The 17,667-nt window shown below is 39.4% G+C and overlaps 1 protein-coding gene across 1 annotated transcript in view; it reads left to right on the top strand.

Annotated features, from left to right (window-relative positions):
* The window catches only part of LOC110164125 (netrin-G1-like), a 131,094-nt gene extending 126,708 nt beyond the window's left edge, over positions 1-4,386 (top strand). Inside the window, exon 6 of the mRNA XM_020929148.2 lies at positions 4,157-4,386. Coding sequence (XP_020784807.1) covers positions 4,157-4,386 — 230 coding nt within the window. The remainder of the gene's footprint in view (positions 1-4,156) is intronic.
* Positions 4,387-17,667: the final 13,281 nt, after the last annotated feature.

Raw genomic sequence — 17,667 nt, 5'->3', positions numbered from 1 at the left:
CTGGATTCACCTCTGCCCACGAAGCGGCTTTCTGGAGTAATTGAGTTCGGAGTTTTTGTCTGCGAAACAAAAAGCTTAGGAAGTTGCAATGGGGCTTTGTAGGCAACAGGGGGAGCAAGATGCAGAAGGCAGAGTTACAGAGTTAAGTTTAATACAATAATGAATGTATATTATGACCTGTGAGCAAATTTTGACATTTGAACAACACTGAAGTTGAAATATGTTTTTATTCCACGTTTAATTTCCATAAAAGTAGTTGGATTTTGCATTGATTCTGCCTTGACCTATTGTACAAGATAATCCAATGTTCATTAAGTCATTAAAACCTGAACTTGAGAAAAACAATTCAATGCAGTGCTTGTACCCTTGAGCTTTGTGATTGTTGTGAAGAGTACCGTGAGTGCAGAAGAGCAGGGGTGTAGTGGACGTGGTACGCGGGGGTACGCCGTCCACCCACTTCTCCCGATGTGAAACATAAAAAAATAACAAATATAAATGTCAAAGCAGAGCTACTGGCAATGGTGACTATAGTGACCTGCCACATGAGGGGATTGAAGGATTGAACCAGGTCTAAAACAGGTCTAAAACCAGAACTAAACCAGAACTGAACCAGGACTGAGTGTCAGGTTTGGTCGGGAGGTGCGCCCACGTAGACCGTTCGGCAAAAGGAAGGTGCAAAGGTCCACGAAATTGTTTCTGCGCCCCACAGAGCTAATTTCAGATGATGACCATTCGTGCTTTGCAACCATCCTACTCTGCAGGCTGTGGGTTCTCTCGCTCTCTCTCAAGACCAAGATTAGTCCTGGTTTAGTCCTGATTCAGTCCTGATTCAATTCTGGTTTAGTTCTGGTTCAGTCCTGGTTAATCCTGGTTCAAATCCTGGTTTAGTCCTTTTTCAAATTCTGGTTTAGTCCTGGTTTACTCCTGGTTTAGTCCTGGTTCAGTCCTGGTTTAGTCCTGGTTTAGTCCTGGTTTAGTCCTGGTTTAGTCCTGGTTTAGTCCTGGTTAATCCTGGTTCAAATCCTGGTTTAGTCCTGGTTCAGTCCTGGTTTACTCCTGTTTTAGTCCTGATTTTGTCCTGGTTCAATCCTGGTTTACGCCTGGTTCAATCATGGTTTAGTTCTCGTTCAATCTTGGTTTAGTCCTGGTTCAGGTGGAGGCCCTATATTACCAAAATTTACTCTTGTGAGCTCTAAGTTTCCTCATCAAAAACATACTCAGAGTTAGTTTTTTTTTTATTTCATTGACACATGTTTGAGTAATCCTGCATTATTAGTTTGTCTACATCTCAAAAGCTCAAAATGCTCTGTTGCACCTCGTGATATCACAAAGCGGTAATTTCCAAGTTAACAGCTTTCTTTTACCTTTAGAGCAGTAGAGATTGGAAATTCCAGGTCTGAAATCCAAATGATTCTAGCAAAGGTGTATGAAGTTTAAAAACACAGTGGCGCGCTTCCTCTTTTGCCATATGACATTACAAAGTCGAACAGAGTGTTTTTTCAGCCTAAATATGCTGGGTTTGTGTGTTAAACATGTGCGAATGAAAAAAAACACGACTCCAGGTATGTTTATGATGAGAATTATCACATTATCATATAGACAAGAAAATAAAGTAACACAGGAACTTTAAATTGCACATTTTTGTTGTTATACAGTAATACTATGGTCAAGTCACTAATAACAATGATCAGGGTCAACATTTTTGAGTTCATCTGTTCGATATTTCATGACAAAGTACAATGTTATCCTCTGGGAGTATGACTTCATCAAATTATAAACCAAATAAGGCTCCATTTAGCATATCTTCATTTAAAAACAGATCCCTAAATTATAGCCAATCCTGCTGCATGACAAATCACTCATCTCCACTCTCTTTCTCCACTATGACTTGCTTGTTTCTCTGTTTAGTTGTAACTTTTTTAGCTTTCTTAGCCTTTGGTGGTGCTAAAATTATGCATGAGTCCATCAGTGTTGTTTATCTTAATGCCGTTGGTGTGAGGAGTCCTTGTCTGTCCCTGTCGGAGGTGTCCGCTGTAAGGACACATGCACAGAGACAGGAGCAGAGTGGGCAGCTTGTGGCCTCTCAACCTGCTGTTTACGCAATAGTGATAGTATTGAGCGCTAGAGTGGACTACGGGAGCAACCACTGTCCAAATGTGAGGTTGTAAGCCTTTGACAGGATTATCATAGTTTTATATCGGTTAAAGGGCACATATCTTGCTATTTTCTGATCTATTTTATAATGTTTCCTCAGTAAAAACAGAATATTAGGCTTGAAAACCAGAAACACTCTCTTCCAACTTGTGATAATACAGAAAGTGCTCCAGTGTTTTAAAACTCCATACACCTTCACTAGAATTATTTGGATAATTTCAGCTCTGGAATTGTCAATCTCTACTGAACTAAAGGTAAAAAGTAGCTCTTAACAAGTCTGTCTACATCTCCAAAGATCAAAATACTCTGTTCCACCTTACACCTCGAGATGGGCAATTCCAGGGCTGAAATTATCCAAGTGATTGTAGTGAATGTGTATGAAGTAAAAAGACAGTGGAGCACTTATGTTTGGACCAGTGTTTTGTTTGAACACAGCCTAAATATGCAGAATTTGTGTGTTAAAACTAAACAGAACTCGATTAAAACTAAACAGAACTCCAAGTATGTATGTGATGAGGAAACAACATTATAACATATTATAATGCAATACAGGCCATTTAATATGGGAGAATTTATATTTCAGCATATATTCACTCAAATACATGTCTTTATTATCAGCCATAAATATCACACATGTTTATGCTGTTTAAGATTGCACATCAATACCAGACGTAGTAGACAAATCAATTGGCAATAAAATATGAATCATTTGTACAGTAATTAACTGATGATAACGATATAGATTCTCTCCGATTTGAACAGACATTAAATCATAAATAGGTCAAATCAATAAAATGCAAAAACATATTGGAAAAGGCAGTGGCGCCACCAAGTGTGTCTTAGGGCTGTTGTCGACTGAAGAAATTCTTGGTTGACTGAAGTCGTATTCTGCCAGTCAAGTACTACTCAAAAGGGGTAAAAAAAAAAAGCCCTCAAAACTATTACGTATCTCTATGGCTACGTTCAGACTGCAGCCTGAAGTGACCCAAATCCAATTTTTTCACCCCTATGCAACCTGTATCTAATTTTTTAATGGCAGTCTTAATGATACAGATTTTCAAATATGACCCCGGACACTTGGATATGTGCTCCTAAAACCGATACATAACCGATCTTTTGACATGCGACTTCAGTCTGAATGGTCAGGTCACATTCATCCCACCTACATGTCAGGCTCAGAGTCTAGTCAATAGAGGGAAAGAGAGGTTAGAGAATTCATTCATATTTGGCCGGATCGCTGTATTCAGACAAAATTGGAGAGGTCTTATCGGAACCGGGCGATTTTTGAAATGACTGTCCACGAAATGGCTCCAATATCAACAAAAAATAAAGAGCCTGCAAGCCAAATACAAAAAGGCTAAAGATTCAAACAAACAAAGCAGCAGTGGACATGTAACCTGACCATTTTACGAAGAACTGGACCGTATTTTGGGAGACAACCCCAGCGTTTAGGCGATTTCCATAAACACTGAGCACACTCGCTGTGTGTGACGTCGTCATGTCTTCCAATGCGCATGCGGGACACTTTTGGGGCGTTTAATGTTCACACTGGCGATCACATACAAGTCGCATTTAATTGGATATGTGAACGACCTCGCAAAAACATTGGATTTCACAAAAACATCAGAATTTAGCATTAAGCCCTGCAGTCTGAATCAGAGCCTTTTTTACATATAAATAGCAGAAAATACTATATCTTCAGCTCGTTCACTAGCCTCTCCTTTGTGCAGTTGTCCCATATAAATCCTTATAATCTAAATAAAATACTGATAATAACCCTAATTATGGTAGACTGAGACACCATCGACCGATTAATATACTTATAGAGGCCTATTGTGTTCACCGTTCAATATGACTTACTGGATGTTACCACAGCTGTCCACTCTAGTGTTCAAAGCTATCCCTCACATTTAGTATGCTTGGCTATTCTAACCAGCTTTTTCCTGTCTTTTCCCCCTCTATCTCTCCTCTTCTCCTTCTTTCTTTCTTTCTTTCTTCACAGCTCGAGTTTGTGACAACGCCATGCTCCGCTGTCAAAATGGCGGCACGTGTCAGCATCACCAGCGCTGCCTCTGCTCGCCAGGCTTCACGGGCATCTTGTGTGAGCGCGCCCGATGCCAAGGCCCGGGGGAGTGTGACGACCAGCTCTCCGGACAGGCTTTTTCCCATCATGCATCGCAGCTGGCTTCTGCCCTCCTAGCACTACTGCTAACGATCGCTGTCCTTTGCTGAGAGACCAGGAAGACTGTCTCGTAACCAAAATCTACACGTTTTAAGACTGGACCTGTCCAAAATACCTTAAAGACATTATAGAGAACCATATGAGTAACTCTTTTGTACTGTTCACCGCCAGGAAATGGACAATGAGTGACCATATATGGATTGGTGGAGTCACATGACCGTCGTTTGCTTCTTGGATTGGTTGAACTGTAAAAAAGTAAAAGACTTCTATAAAAGTATAATGAGGAATTGTTAATCTCACAGTTGGGATGTGTCCAACATCTTGCCTCACTCTTGCCTCCTTCTCTTGTCTCCTTGTTCCCTCTGCTCACTCCTTTCTCTGTCTCCTCACTCCTTCCTGTGCTTTGGTGACTCTGGTGAATTTCTGTTGTTTTTTTGCCAAATGCTGCATTATTGCCAAGCCCTGAGCTAAAAGTGTGTCTCAAATCACATTCCTCTCTGGTTAGAACGCTTGAAAAATGGTGTTTGAAAAATGCAGTGGACTAGCGAAGACTGTTGGGGGGTATCCAGGTTTCCTTTTGGCTGCAATTTCAAAATATCTGGAAATAAAACATGTCTGTGAAAATGTGTCTGTTTAAAACTGTGAAATTTGATATGATAATTTACAATGAGAGTTTAAAGTCTGTATGCCAGTGAATGTAGTATTTAGTAATGTTGATTTGAAAGGAAAAGGCCTATTCATTCATAGTTTTTCATATATTTTTGTCAACTACACTATATATTTTATTTTATTCAGATTTAAATGGGAGTAATAATGATGCATACAGTTTTAAATATAATGTATGGGTAATGTTTGTGCAATTAAAGTATAAAAGACAGAGATATATACTTGTATATTGATTTAATATTTAAATACAAACAGCAAATTTGCCAGTGTTAAATTAACTCTGTGAGTGTTAATTTCAACACTTTAAAAGTGTCTATTTTTGACCACTCTTTTTAGTGTCAGATTGACACTTGGAAGTATTTTACATTGATCTGGAGTTACTTTTAACACCCACAGCATTAAAAACAACACTCCATAGTGTTGAAAAATTCTACACTGATGTTGAGTGTCACGAAATTAACACTGATCTGTCACAAAGCTTTTACACTAGAGTTAGTGTGTCTACATAAAAACTGCCATAATACACTGTGCTGGTAAATATTGATATTGAAGTATTATCATTATTAATTGAAAAATATTTATGGTAATTGTATTTTTAGATAATATAAATACTAGAGGAATGTAACATCTGGGGACATGGCATCATAAATGTTATACTTGCTTTGGCTCACTAGCTTGGATAATCACTGTTAAATACTGTGTTTGAAGGTGCGAACAAGAATGTAAAAAATGTAGTAAGTATAAGGAAATCTATTTGTGATTTGAGACACATTTAAGTTTCTTTCTTTCCCAGAGGCTTCGTCGTCATGGCTACGCACACCTGAATGGAAGAAAAATAGTTGTAACATACTGTAAGTGTATTTAATTTTTGTATAAAACGGATATTTTCATGAAAACTCCAAACTAAATGATGTATGGCTTGTTTTCTATGGCTTTGGGGCCCTATCTGTCCAAATGAATAGACATAATATTACAGTGTTATTGCAGTTCTGAAGCACCTGGAGAGAGACTTTTCAATATGTTTACACACACGTAATGCAATACACTTCCACCAAATGGGAAAATCTGTTCTTGTCTCCATGTGGTACATTTTCTTAAGGAGAGATTTAAGGGTGAACTATCACTACCGACCCAGTGCAATGTCATTTTACAGCTTTTCTCTTTTTTCTTTTTTTTTGGATCACCTGAACAAATATATGTCAACAAACAAGTGTTACAGTTATTTCTTCTTATTGTGACTTATTGTGACAGCTGGAACATGTGCCAGTTTTATTTTTCTATTGTTTAATTTAAAGGTTCACTGTGTAACTTTTCTGATTGGGGGTCTGCTTCCTTGTTTCCATGGAGATGTTACTGCTTTGCCTGCATGTATCAAACTATGGCCTTAAACCTCTAACCTAAGTCCATGGGCCGGTCAGGTTAGAGGTCAGATCTGTGGAGAAGCAAGCCCACTCTGTAAAAATGCATTTTGGAGTAATAAAAATAAGTTTAATGCTGTACTGTGGAACATTCCAGGCAAAGCAAGAACATTTCATGGCAACTAACCAGTGACAAAGCCCCACCAGAAAAGTTACTTGGTTCATTTTAAACCAGAAAACAGGAAAAGAACATATCGTGTAACACCAAATCTTGGACCACATGAAAATCCACAATATTTTCAAATGAAATCTGTGAATTTGATAGGAGTATGGAGTGGATTTTCCAGGATTAAAATCTGGTATCCCACTGCGAGGAGCCACCAGTTCAGGAAATGAGCTTTAACTCTCGAGCACAGGATGAATAGGAATGAAGGCTCTCCCACTGGGTGACATATTGAGCGCCGCCACCAATTTTATTTGAGAGATTAATTCGCCTCCAGAGGTTGTCACCGAGCACCTAATTGTGTTCACTCCGAGTGTAAGTGGCTCTTATTAAACGTCCATGAAAGAGAGGGCCTTTTGGATCTGCAGGTTTGAAAATGAGTTAAGAGTCTGTATTGTTGAACTGAGGTAGGTATATTTGTCCTGGTTTATGATTAAAATCTATGGCTGTGCAATTAATCACATTTAAAGTCATGATTTCAATTATTGCTCTATTCAAATACAAAATGTTGTAATCAGAAATATAATGAATCCCGTTCTGTTTGGAATATTTGTGCTCGTTCTACCTGCAAAACTTTGAGCCCAGGTACTTTTTAATCTACATAGACGTAGTAAAAGCAAAAGAGTCATCAGACATTACTTCTAAAATATGTTTTTATATCAGTAATACACTTTCTCTACAGGTTGGTTGAGCAGTCAGATCCATTGGCCCACAACGATTCCACTTCCCACAGATGATTATTGTTATTGAATCCTTGAGCAAGACATTTAACCCCCCTCGCCTCAGTGTCTGCTACACATTTAAACGTTTCAAATAACCATGAATTCAATTATGAGCAAGTAATTGTGATTATAATTTTTGCCATCTCAAGCAGCCCTCATGCCTAAACAAGTAAGAACTGAAATAGGCAGAATGAACAAGGGGGGGGGGGTTTCTATTAACCTGATTCATCAACTGGTTTCACTTCGTGGAAACCGTCTGACCTCACAGCATTAGGATTTGTTCGTTCAATGGTAGTTGGGTACTTTTTTATTTAACCAATCGCTGCTATTTGGTCGTGACAAAATGCACCAAATCCGGTAGGAAGAAGGGCGATAACGTCTTTCCCCTTGATAAAATTCACTAAACATTCTCTTTGTTCCAGCTTTAAATCTTCGATCTCAGGAATCATTGCCAACACAGAATGTATGACTTTGTCTACATCCATCTCGACCGCTTTGTTTACTGTTGTGCTGTACCACAAAAGGGACCTAGACAGGGGCTTGAGATTCATGTCATGGCTTCACAGCTCTTCGCTGATTGGCCGGTGCGTGGTCTACAACTTCCGGGTTTCTTGCAAACGGTGTACTGTATTCCGATCCCTCACCTCAACGCTGGAGAGAAATGAAATCAAGCGGAGGTACTAGGTGTCGCCACCCTGTCTAGGTTTCTATATAGTAAAGTTAAAAACATGTAGTAATATTTAATGGAAAAAGGCGATATTTGTGAGCACAGATTTAAAAACCTGCTAAAATATGATTTGCTGGGTTATTTCTTTCAAAAACAGTGAATGACCCAAAGAGATTTATTAGCCTCTTAACTCCTTCTGAAATTCGAAGACACGGCAGTTCACTATTAAACAAGGATCATGGAGGTCTGGTCAGATTATTTATTCTTTGACAGTAACAGGATTGGATTCAAATTGCAGCTCATCTCTGAATTTTATATTGGATTGGAGTATGGCCATGTTTGTGAGGAGTGAGGGAGAAATGCCAGATGTTGTGGCGGCTGCAGCCAATTTTCCCAAGTTGGACTTGTTTCAAATGATGGAGACTGATATTACTACACCTTTGAGCCGAGCAGAACATGCAGTGTGGGATGTGACAACAGATAAGGTACATTACACAGCCTCATGCTTTGACATTGGAGGAATTATATTAGCACATAATGAGTGATTGATTTAACACTAAGTACTTTTAAGCTATTGAGTGTGTGTTATCAGCTGCAGATGGGATGTTCATAACTCAATCTAAAATCTTATCAAAGGGAACCTGGCTCACACCACACTGGTACATGCAGCACTCTGTATTGAGTTCTACACAAATGGCTCTTGCTGAAAGGGACTCATAGCTCAATACTCAAAGCTGATTGGTCAAAGTGTAACAACAGAGGAACAAGCTGAAAAATCTAACTTTTGTTACATCCAGACAGAAAAGCACAGATATCTTTGCCATCAACAAATGCACTGTTTACCTTGTACATGATTTTCAAAAACAAAATACTCTATAAAATAGGCTGAAGTACATTTGTTGTACACCATGTTTGTTTTAGTTTGTTTGGGCGCTTCACCTTTAGCTTCCACATAAACCTCAGTGCTGCTCTGTGATTGGTCGACCAACCAGCAGCCGGGCCCTGTCGCATGAACCCCCTTCAGTCAAAAATGATCTTTTTCAAGCTAAGATATATTTAGATATATTAAGAGTTACAAAAAGCTCATGCCTCATGCCTCATTAGCCAGAATATAGCAGTTATGTTTATATCACAAATAATTCCAGTTAAAGAGGTGACAGGGGAATACATAAAAACAACTCGATGAAATGCTACCAACAGATGTTATAAACCAGTGAAGACATCCTCTCTAAACAATAAAATATTTATTGAAATCATTGCCATTTTAAATGCAGAAAATGTGCTGAAACTGCAGTCTCAGGCCTTTGGTTATTGGGTCCACTTCTAAAGAACGCCAAATGGTTGCAAATAAAGGTGTTGTGGGGGAAAAAAACACAATTTTGGTCAATAAATTACAATTAGAGACTCCACTTCTCCAGCTGGTCCTTGGAAAATGTTCTAGGCAAACTTTTTTTTCTGATCAATGTCCATATTTTTACCCCACTGGAACACCTTCATATATATTCACCATTATTATCAGGATTTACTGGTGATACCCAAGGTTCAGGGAGGACTTTCAGAGCAGTATTTAAGAAGCCAAGTGTCTTCGTGTGAAAGACAATTACCTTTATGACATGTTAGTGTAATAAAATCAGTGTTTTATGGTTCTCTCTCCGGGCTAACTGCTCTATTTAGCTATTAGCACAAAAACTTTTAAGGTTACATCTGAATCGCTCACAGTTTAAGGCCTCATTAGGGGCAAGGGGGTTGATGTACGGCGGAGGGGAGGCTATAGTTCTGCCAGAGGAGCAGGTGGAGCCGAGCGGGATGGGTGCAATAACTCTGCAGTGTGGCCTTGTACTGCACAGACTGTGACAAGGACAGCGTATGGAGGAAAATGAACTAAATCTGGACAATTATAACATGGGTTTTATAACTGGTTTCTACATTTTAGGGAGTTAACAGTACATCGGACAGATTAGACTACTCATTTTCAACTTCTACCCTTGGTCTTCATCAGTTAAAATAAAATTGTGATTATACCTCATGTAAATACAGGTTTAAACTGACCTATAGTTCAACTTGTGCTTTTTGAGACTGAGTATTGGTCATGTTGGTGCTCAAATTACCTCCATTGTTCAATTATACTACCAATGTTTTAAGCTTAACGCAAAGTGCTTTACATTTTAATGCACCGACAGCACCTGAGATTTAATTTAATACCAATCAGCTTTGATGTATTTCACACATATGTTATTCTACAAGAAAGAGGTGTCTGCAATTTTATAATGTTGTTCCCTCATCAAAACCATGCCTGAAGAGGTTTTCTGAATCATTTGTGCATGTTGGAGTGATCTTGTGGTCACTCATGAGGGCTATTCAAACCCTCCTTTCAGTTTGGTATAACACCACGCCTCTTGTCTAAGGTTTCACCCACAAGTAGATAACCAGGATATTCTCTGCAGCGTTCAATCCCATCCAAATCCTAACCAGGCTCAGCTCCATTTTGCTGGTATGGCCACAAATCGGCTCTATTCACGCTTACCTCACAAAATAGGAAGACGTCTGGAAACATGCGATTACAACTTTCGGTGTAGTTACCAACATTGGGCTCACCTAACATGGATCTATTAAAACTGAGTGTGATAAAACCTATCGAAGTAAATGTGATCAGCGGTAAAAATGTTTGGAATAATATTGAATTTGGTGCCCTTATCTCTTCTAATCACGTGTACCCCATGTGCTCGGAGTTGTGCGTCAGTGGGGAAATTATGAAAACTGAGGTATGGTTGTAAGTGTTAATTAGTTGAACGTAACAGAACCCTACAATGACATTTAAATGAAGAAAACCAGGCCTGGGGAGTTGTAATCGCATCTTTCCAAACGTCTTCCTGGTTTTTGACGTCATCGACAGCTTTCACAAAGGTCGAATTTGGTAGGGATTCTTCTGTATTTTCACAACAATTAACTTTTTTTCAATTCTTAAATCCTCAAAGCAGCTAAAAGTTTGTAAGATTTAGCCTAAATGAGCACAAAAATGAGGATAGGCCATAGAAAACAGGACAATGCCAACTTTGGTTCATCTTTCAGATCTTATTTTATTTCCGTGAGCTTTCCTGATGCTCCCTCTTCATGGCCCGTCCCTGCTCAGTCCTCCCACAGCCCACAGAGAAACAGAGCACCTAAAACAAAACAGAATGTCATTCATCTTTTTAATTTGTTATTTTCAGCGTATGGCATTTTCAACCCAATAAAACGTACTATGGTGCTATAAATATATTAAATACATTAGCAATGAATACCCCAAAGGAGTGTAATATCCCATTTTTAAAAAGCTCAGTTACATTTGGATAAAACACACGGCCGCCTTCATCGTAATTAATTCCATCCAGATCTGAGAAAGTGCTTTTTTGAGTACTGCTTTGTGAGTCTTTTTAGTGTGCCCAGTTTCATGTGAAGAGGTGAAGGAAAAGACAGAAGATTTGGTTCGTTAGTTTAGTTCCCGCTGCTGGGTGTCGTGGCCTTGTCCTGTCCTCTCACTTGTGAAGCTCAGCGGGAGTCCGAGGACAGTTTTAGACACGGATAGTCCTTGTGTTCTGCCTGTGTCAGCGCCACTGCCACTAACACCGCGTTATACAAGACACAGGAGAGGAGCAGCCATCAAGATCAAGAGGAGACAGCAGCAGAGGTAAGAGAGGAGAGAGAGTCGGATTAATGCAGTGCTATACAGGTACGTATTCAGCTATATATTATAAAGGTGCATGTTGATTTTCTGGTACGGTGTCCTCTACCTGCTTGTCTGTGGATATGCTATTGCTTTGGCTGTAATGTTCCACAGTATGTTGTTAAATTTGTCTTTCTAACATTTGTTTAAAGAGGGAGTATTTTACTTCTATGAGGAATTAACTGAACATATAACATATTTCAAATAACATATTTCGACCGGAAAAAGGTGGCTTGCCCTCTCCGGGTGGGTGGGGAGTCTTTGCCTCAAGTGGAGGAGTTCAAGTATCTCGGGGTCTTGTTCACGAGTGAGGGAAGGACGGAACGGGAGATTGACAGGCGGATCGGTGCAGCTTCGGCAGTGATGCGGTCGCTGTATCGGACCGTTGTGGTGAAGAGGGAGCTGAGTCGAAAGGCGAAGCTCTCGATTTACCGGTCAGTCTTCGTTCCTACTCTCACCTATGGTCATGAGCTCTGGGTAGTGACCGAAAGGACGAGATCGCGGATACAAGCGCTCGAAATGAGTTTCCTCCGCAGGGTGGCTGGGCGCTCCCTTAGAGATAGGGTGAGGAGCTCAGTCACACGGGAGGAGCTCGGAGTAGAGCCGCTGCTCCTCCACGTCGAGAGGAGCCAGTTGAGGTGGGTCGGGCATCTGTTCCGGATGCCTCCTGGGCGCCCCCTCGGGAGGTGTTCCGGGCATGTCCCGCCGGGAGGAGGCCCCGGGGAAGACCCAGGACACGCTGGAGGGACTATGTCTCCCGGCTGGCCTGGGAACGCCTCGGGGTCCCCCCGGAGGAGCTGGAGGACGTGTCTGGGGTGAAGGAAGTCTGGGAGTCCCTGCTTAGGCTGCTCCCCCTGCGACCCGGCCCCGGATAAGCGGACGAAAATGGATGGATGGATATAACATATTTAGTTCACTATGTTAGTTTTTATTGTTTTGAAAATGCTGTATTTGCACAAATTTTACTCTCGTCCTTTTGGTCTCCACACTAAGTCACTCCCCCTTCAGAGCACTATTAAAAAAGTTGCTCATAAAACCACTCTACCGCTGTCATCCACAAAAATTTACGTAAGAACACAATAATTCACAACATTAAAAAATGGTTTACAGTCACATTTTTATATAATGCTTTTCCATCTTCAAGGCACTCAAAGCGCTTTACAGTAAGGAACCAGACCCTGGGGGAAAAGTGGGTTAAGTGTCTTGCCCAAGGACACAACAACAGCATTCATCTGTTGGAGCTGGAATCACACCGCCAACGTGTGGGTCACTGGATTGGACCGCTGAACGAACGATGTTTATGTCGAGAGCGGGAGAGCGGGATTCAAACTGCCAACCTTCAGATCAGTGGAGAAACACTCTTACCAACTGAGATACTGCCGCCCCAAAATAAGATCCGTCCAGGTAGAGGTAAGGTGGGTAAAATGTATTGCCAAATCTTTATTTTATTTTTATTTTTTAGCTTTCTTCCCTCATCAAAACATGTCTGAAGAGGTTTTAGATGTTATCCATGCATGTTTCAGTAATAAAGCGATCTCTCTCAAGCCCTATTCAAACCCTACTTACGATTTAGCTGTAAGATTCTGTCCAGTGTTACAAAGCCCACAAGTCTACAACAATTCTACGCAATAATTCTCCATAAATATACAAAAGTATGATATAAAACTGTGCGCATTAACTTGACAAACCTGATGAAATGTGCAGTAGTTTCATTAGCAGAATCCACGCTGACTGTGTTGTGTTCTGAAGGGGGAGTGACAACCCAGAGAGCAAAAGGGAGCGTTGAATTATAGCTTCAAAACACAAAACTGAAATTTATTAAACATTCGGCTAATGTTGCATTTTCAAAATAATATAAGGCAGCATAGTGATCCAAATATGTTATGTGCAGTTAATACCCAAAGAAGTACACAATAATACGCAAAAGAAAAGCAGATATTCTCCCCTAAGTTTAACAATAGTGTAAAATATATCCAAACAGCGTGTGAATACTCCTTTATATCTCTGTATTACAAATATATAGGTTTCTTTTCTGCGCGTGTTTATAAGAATGCACTGTCCTTGACCTGTCTGCTGGCTCCACTGTCTGTCAACACAACAAAAGCCATTCTCATTCAACTCCATATGAAAAAGTGTCACAAAGCTCGTCTCTGCTTTCAGACTTACACAACTACAGTTTTTTTTTTTTACACTTTTTTTCTGTGTCAGGTTTGTTTGAAAGTTTGAAAGTTATATTGTGTTAGGGATAGAGTCGTCAAAAGTATCAAAAAACAGATTCTAATCTAATACAGAATCTAAAACTAAAAGTAGTATCGGTAAAGTATATTTATTCATTTGAAGGTATCGATACTAAAAATGTCACATTCACAGGACAGAATTGAAGCTTTCTTGAATAGCTTTAACAGACTTTTCACCAGAAATGTTACACAAAGCACCTTTAATGTTGAAAATGACAATCGATTATGACTAGTTTGGGAAAAGTGAAAGATTGTAAGAGAAAGTTTCAAGTAGAAAATGAAAAGATAGAGCTCACTGTGTTTGTCGATGCCTTGACTGAAACTGTGAAGAACCAAAATAAATTATCAGATTACTGGAATTATGAATGTTTTGTAAGAAAAAAAAATTATATGTTAGACCAGAACACTCAAAAGTAGTCAATCATGTATAAAAAACATAAATCGGGGTATGACTCAATGGATTTGTCAAAAAGATGTTTTATAAATAAAGCTAAAAATCTCAGCTTTCTCCAAAGTTGTTAGGCAGCATAATAAAGGCAATTTGAGTGTTGAAATAATCAGAAGAATACATGGGTGAGTGCATAAAAACTGAAAAGCACTTACTTGAACACCACCTAATGACATCATGCAGTGAGACTACTGGAGTCTTAACTTGCCAGTTTCAAAGAGAGCCTATTATGCAAAACTGAGTTGTTGTTTTTTTTAGCTTTTAACCATATTTTAGTTGTTTTCCCTTCTCATTTACTCCCTCAAAGTGTGTGATTCATGTCTGAGTAATATTTAGACTAATTTATTCAAGACGTCACGATGATGATATTCATGATCAAACGTCATTTCAACAACACTGTTACTGCTCTGTACTTACTTCGTTTTCGAGTTTTATTTTCTTAACCAGTAATATGCGTAAGACTCGGCAGTGTTGCATAGTCATTTTGGTAAGAAATGGAAAAAAAAAACAACAACAACAACAGCGGATTGTTTCTTTTAAATGGTCCTGTATTACGCAAAATTGACTCTTTTGAGCATTAAAGGGACAGTCCAGAATTTTTGATATAGGACCTTATTTCCTAGTGAGCCAGAGTGTTGGAGATGTGTGGAGACAGTTTTTTTAAGTAAGTTATTTATGAGGAAACAACATTATAACATCTTTATGAGGAAACAACATTATAACATACTGTAGATCAGAAAATGGCGTAATATGGGCCCTTTAAGTCATTTTAGATCAATATTGCGATTTAAAATGCATACAACACCATGTATTCTTTACAGCAAATGCTCATCACTATTTACAAGAAATATTTACAGGTTTTACGCAGTTATGTGCTGTATGTCTTTATTGACACAAGCATACAGCAGCCTATAGCGCTTGTACTTACTTGCCCATGTAATAGACAGGGGCAGAGGGGAAATATTCTTACACGGTGGTCTATTTCCAGAGGTCTCAAAGTGCACGGCTATACAAAGGTGATTCCATTATGTTGGGGTCGGGTAGCTCAACCTCCTTTTGTTCAGTCTATTGATTCTTATGTTCCGTTCCAGAGTACTGAGCCACCAAGCCACCCACCAACCTGCGTCCTTGTGCTACAGAAACAAGTGAATAGACTTCCATAGAGCGGGCACAGATGGCTTGCTGCTCGTACCTCTCTGTAAGTGGAGTTTGGTATGTGTGCTTGCATAAACTCCAGTCGATACACGGGTCCAGTGGCGCTGCTGAAAAATTGATCAGGTTCGGTGATGGACTCGCTGTGAAAAACCCGGTGCATTAGTGTAGAGCTAACTGCGCAGGTACTTTCTTCAGTCTGGACATTTTTTCACTTCAAATAACACCATCCAGAGTCTATATGAGAGTTAATGGAACCAATAGACTACTTTATGTCATTTTTTGGTCTATGTTATAATGTTGTTTCCACATCAAAAGCATAGCAGGAGTTGTGTTTTGTTTTATTCGCACATTTAACACACAAGTCCTGCATATTTAGACTTTAGGAGTTCATCTCTCAATCAGAAAACACTCAATATTTCTTTGTTAAAGGTGCATGTTGTAACATTTCTGGTGGAGGGTCCATCAAATGCTTTTCTCCCTGGAGATGTTACTGCTTTGTTTGAAATGTTTTACAGTCAGTATGGTATTAAGCCTTGAAAGGTTTTCATTTGTCATTCTGCACTCTTCTGTCTAATTTAATGTCTCTCAGTCTTTTCAATTTTACGATGATTATTTATGTTTTAATTTGTTTTTATTGTGATTTTAATGTATTTCTTATTCTGTAAAGGACTTTGAATTACTTTGTGTTTGAATTGAACTTGCCTTGCCTTGAGACTAAACCAGACCAAGTTACAGGTCAGATCTGTGGAGAGGCAACCCCACTCACAGTCAGAATGTATGTTTTTCTATGTATTTTTGAGCTATAAAAACATCTGTAATTGAATAAATATAAGGCAGAGCAGATTAATGTCATACTGTGGAATATTACAGGCCGAGTAATGACATATTCATAGAAACAAGTAGATGACAGACCCCGAAACCAAAAAGTTACATAGTGCATCTTTAAACCATTACTTGTAAAAAGTTAATATGAAATATTTCAATTTTAATAATCAGAACAGTGTCTATGTTTTTTTGTTTTGTTTTTATTATATATATATATATATAAAGAACAAAATTGTTGTGCAGTCACAAAAAAAGACTGCTAAAAGATATCAAAAAATACTCCTGAAGAAATATCGATATTGCAGCAAACGATAACGTATCACCAAGTTTAGTTTATTGATATTTCTGTACACCCCTAAACAGAGTGCCGCCGCTCAATTTCATTTCTCTCCAGTGACTAGTTCAGGAATCGGAATAAACTAGACAACTCACAAAAACCCCGGAAGTGCGAGTTCGGGCACCAGCCAATCAGCGAAGAGCCATACATTCTGTGTTGGCAACGATTCCCGAGATCGAGGATTTAAAGCCGGAACAAAGAGAATGTTTGGTGAATTTTATCAAGGGGAAAGACATGTTACTGCCCTTCTTCCTACGAGATTTGGGAAAAGCTTAATATACCAGTTAGCCCTGTTAACAAATAGCAGCGATTGGTTAAATAAAAAAAAAAAAAGTACCCGTCTACCGTGGAGTGAACGAATCCTAATGCTGCGAGGTCAGATGGTTTCTACGAAGCGAAACCGGCTGATGAATCAGGCTAACAGAAAACATCCTTACTCTGGCTAAATCACTCATTGTTCATCCACTAGTTTCAAACCCTCATTGTGTTTTTTTATTGTTGTTTTTTAAGTTGAATCTTTTTCAGTCCAAGTTTTGACAGTCGGGCTCCTTTGCAGAGCAGTGCTATGACTGGATACTCTCAAGAAAGCTGTAAAACCACATCTGTTTTCCTGTCACGAGCCCAAACCAATCTGATGTCCCTCATTTCAATGCAATCTGGGCCTGCAATCGGCCGCGGAGCCCGGTAATCCCAACCACTGTCACACATGATCACAGCTCTTGTCTGTTTCAGCTCAATGCCAAAGCCGAGCGCTCCTCATCCTCTTCCTCCTCCTCTGCCTCCGACCGTGCTCTTCCTCACCGTCGTGAATAAAATGTTGCGAAATTATTTATGTTATCACCGCGACGACCGCCATAAATAAAAGATATATGGTTCACACTTCCAGCAGCAAAATGTTGATCCTGTTTTTTTTAACACGCTGAGAGATGCGTGTGGGTTTCATCATAAAATAAACGGGAGATGTCCGACAGAGATGGGGGAGCGATGAGT

The sequence above is a fragment of the Boleophthalmus pectinirostris genome, unplaced genomic scaffold, assembly GCF_026225935.1.
Source record: "Boleophthalmus pectinirostris isolate CB_2022bp ecotype Guang Dong unplaced genomic scaffold, ASM2622593v1 HiC_scaffold_16, whole genome shotgun sequence".
Lineage (NCBI taxonomy): Eukaryota > Metazoa > Chordata > Actinopteri > Gobiiformes > Gobiidae > Boleophthalmus > Boleophthalmus pectinirostris.
Note: the sequence above shows the minus strand (reverse complement) of the source record. Positions and strands in the feature narration are given on the sequence as shown.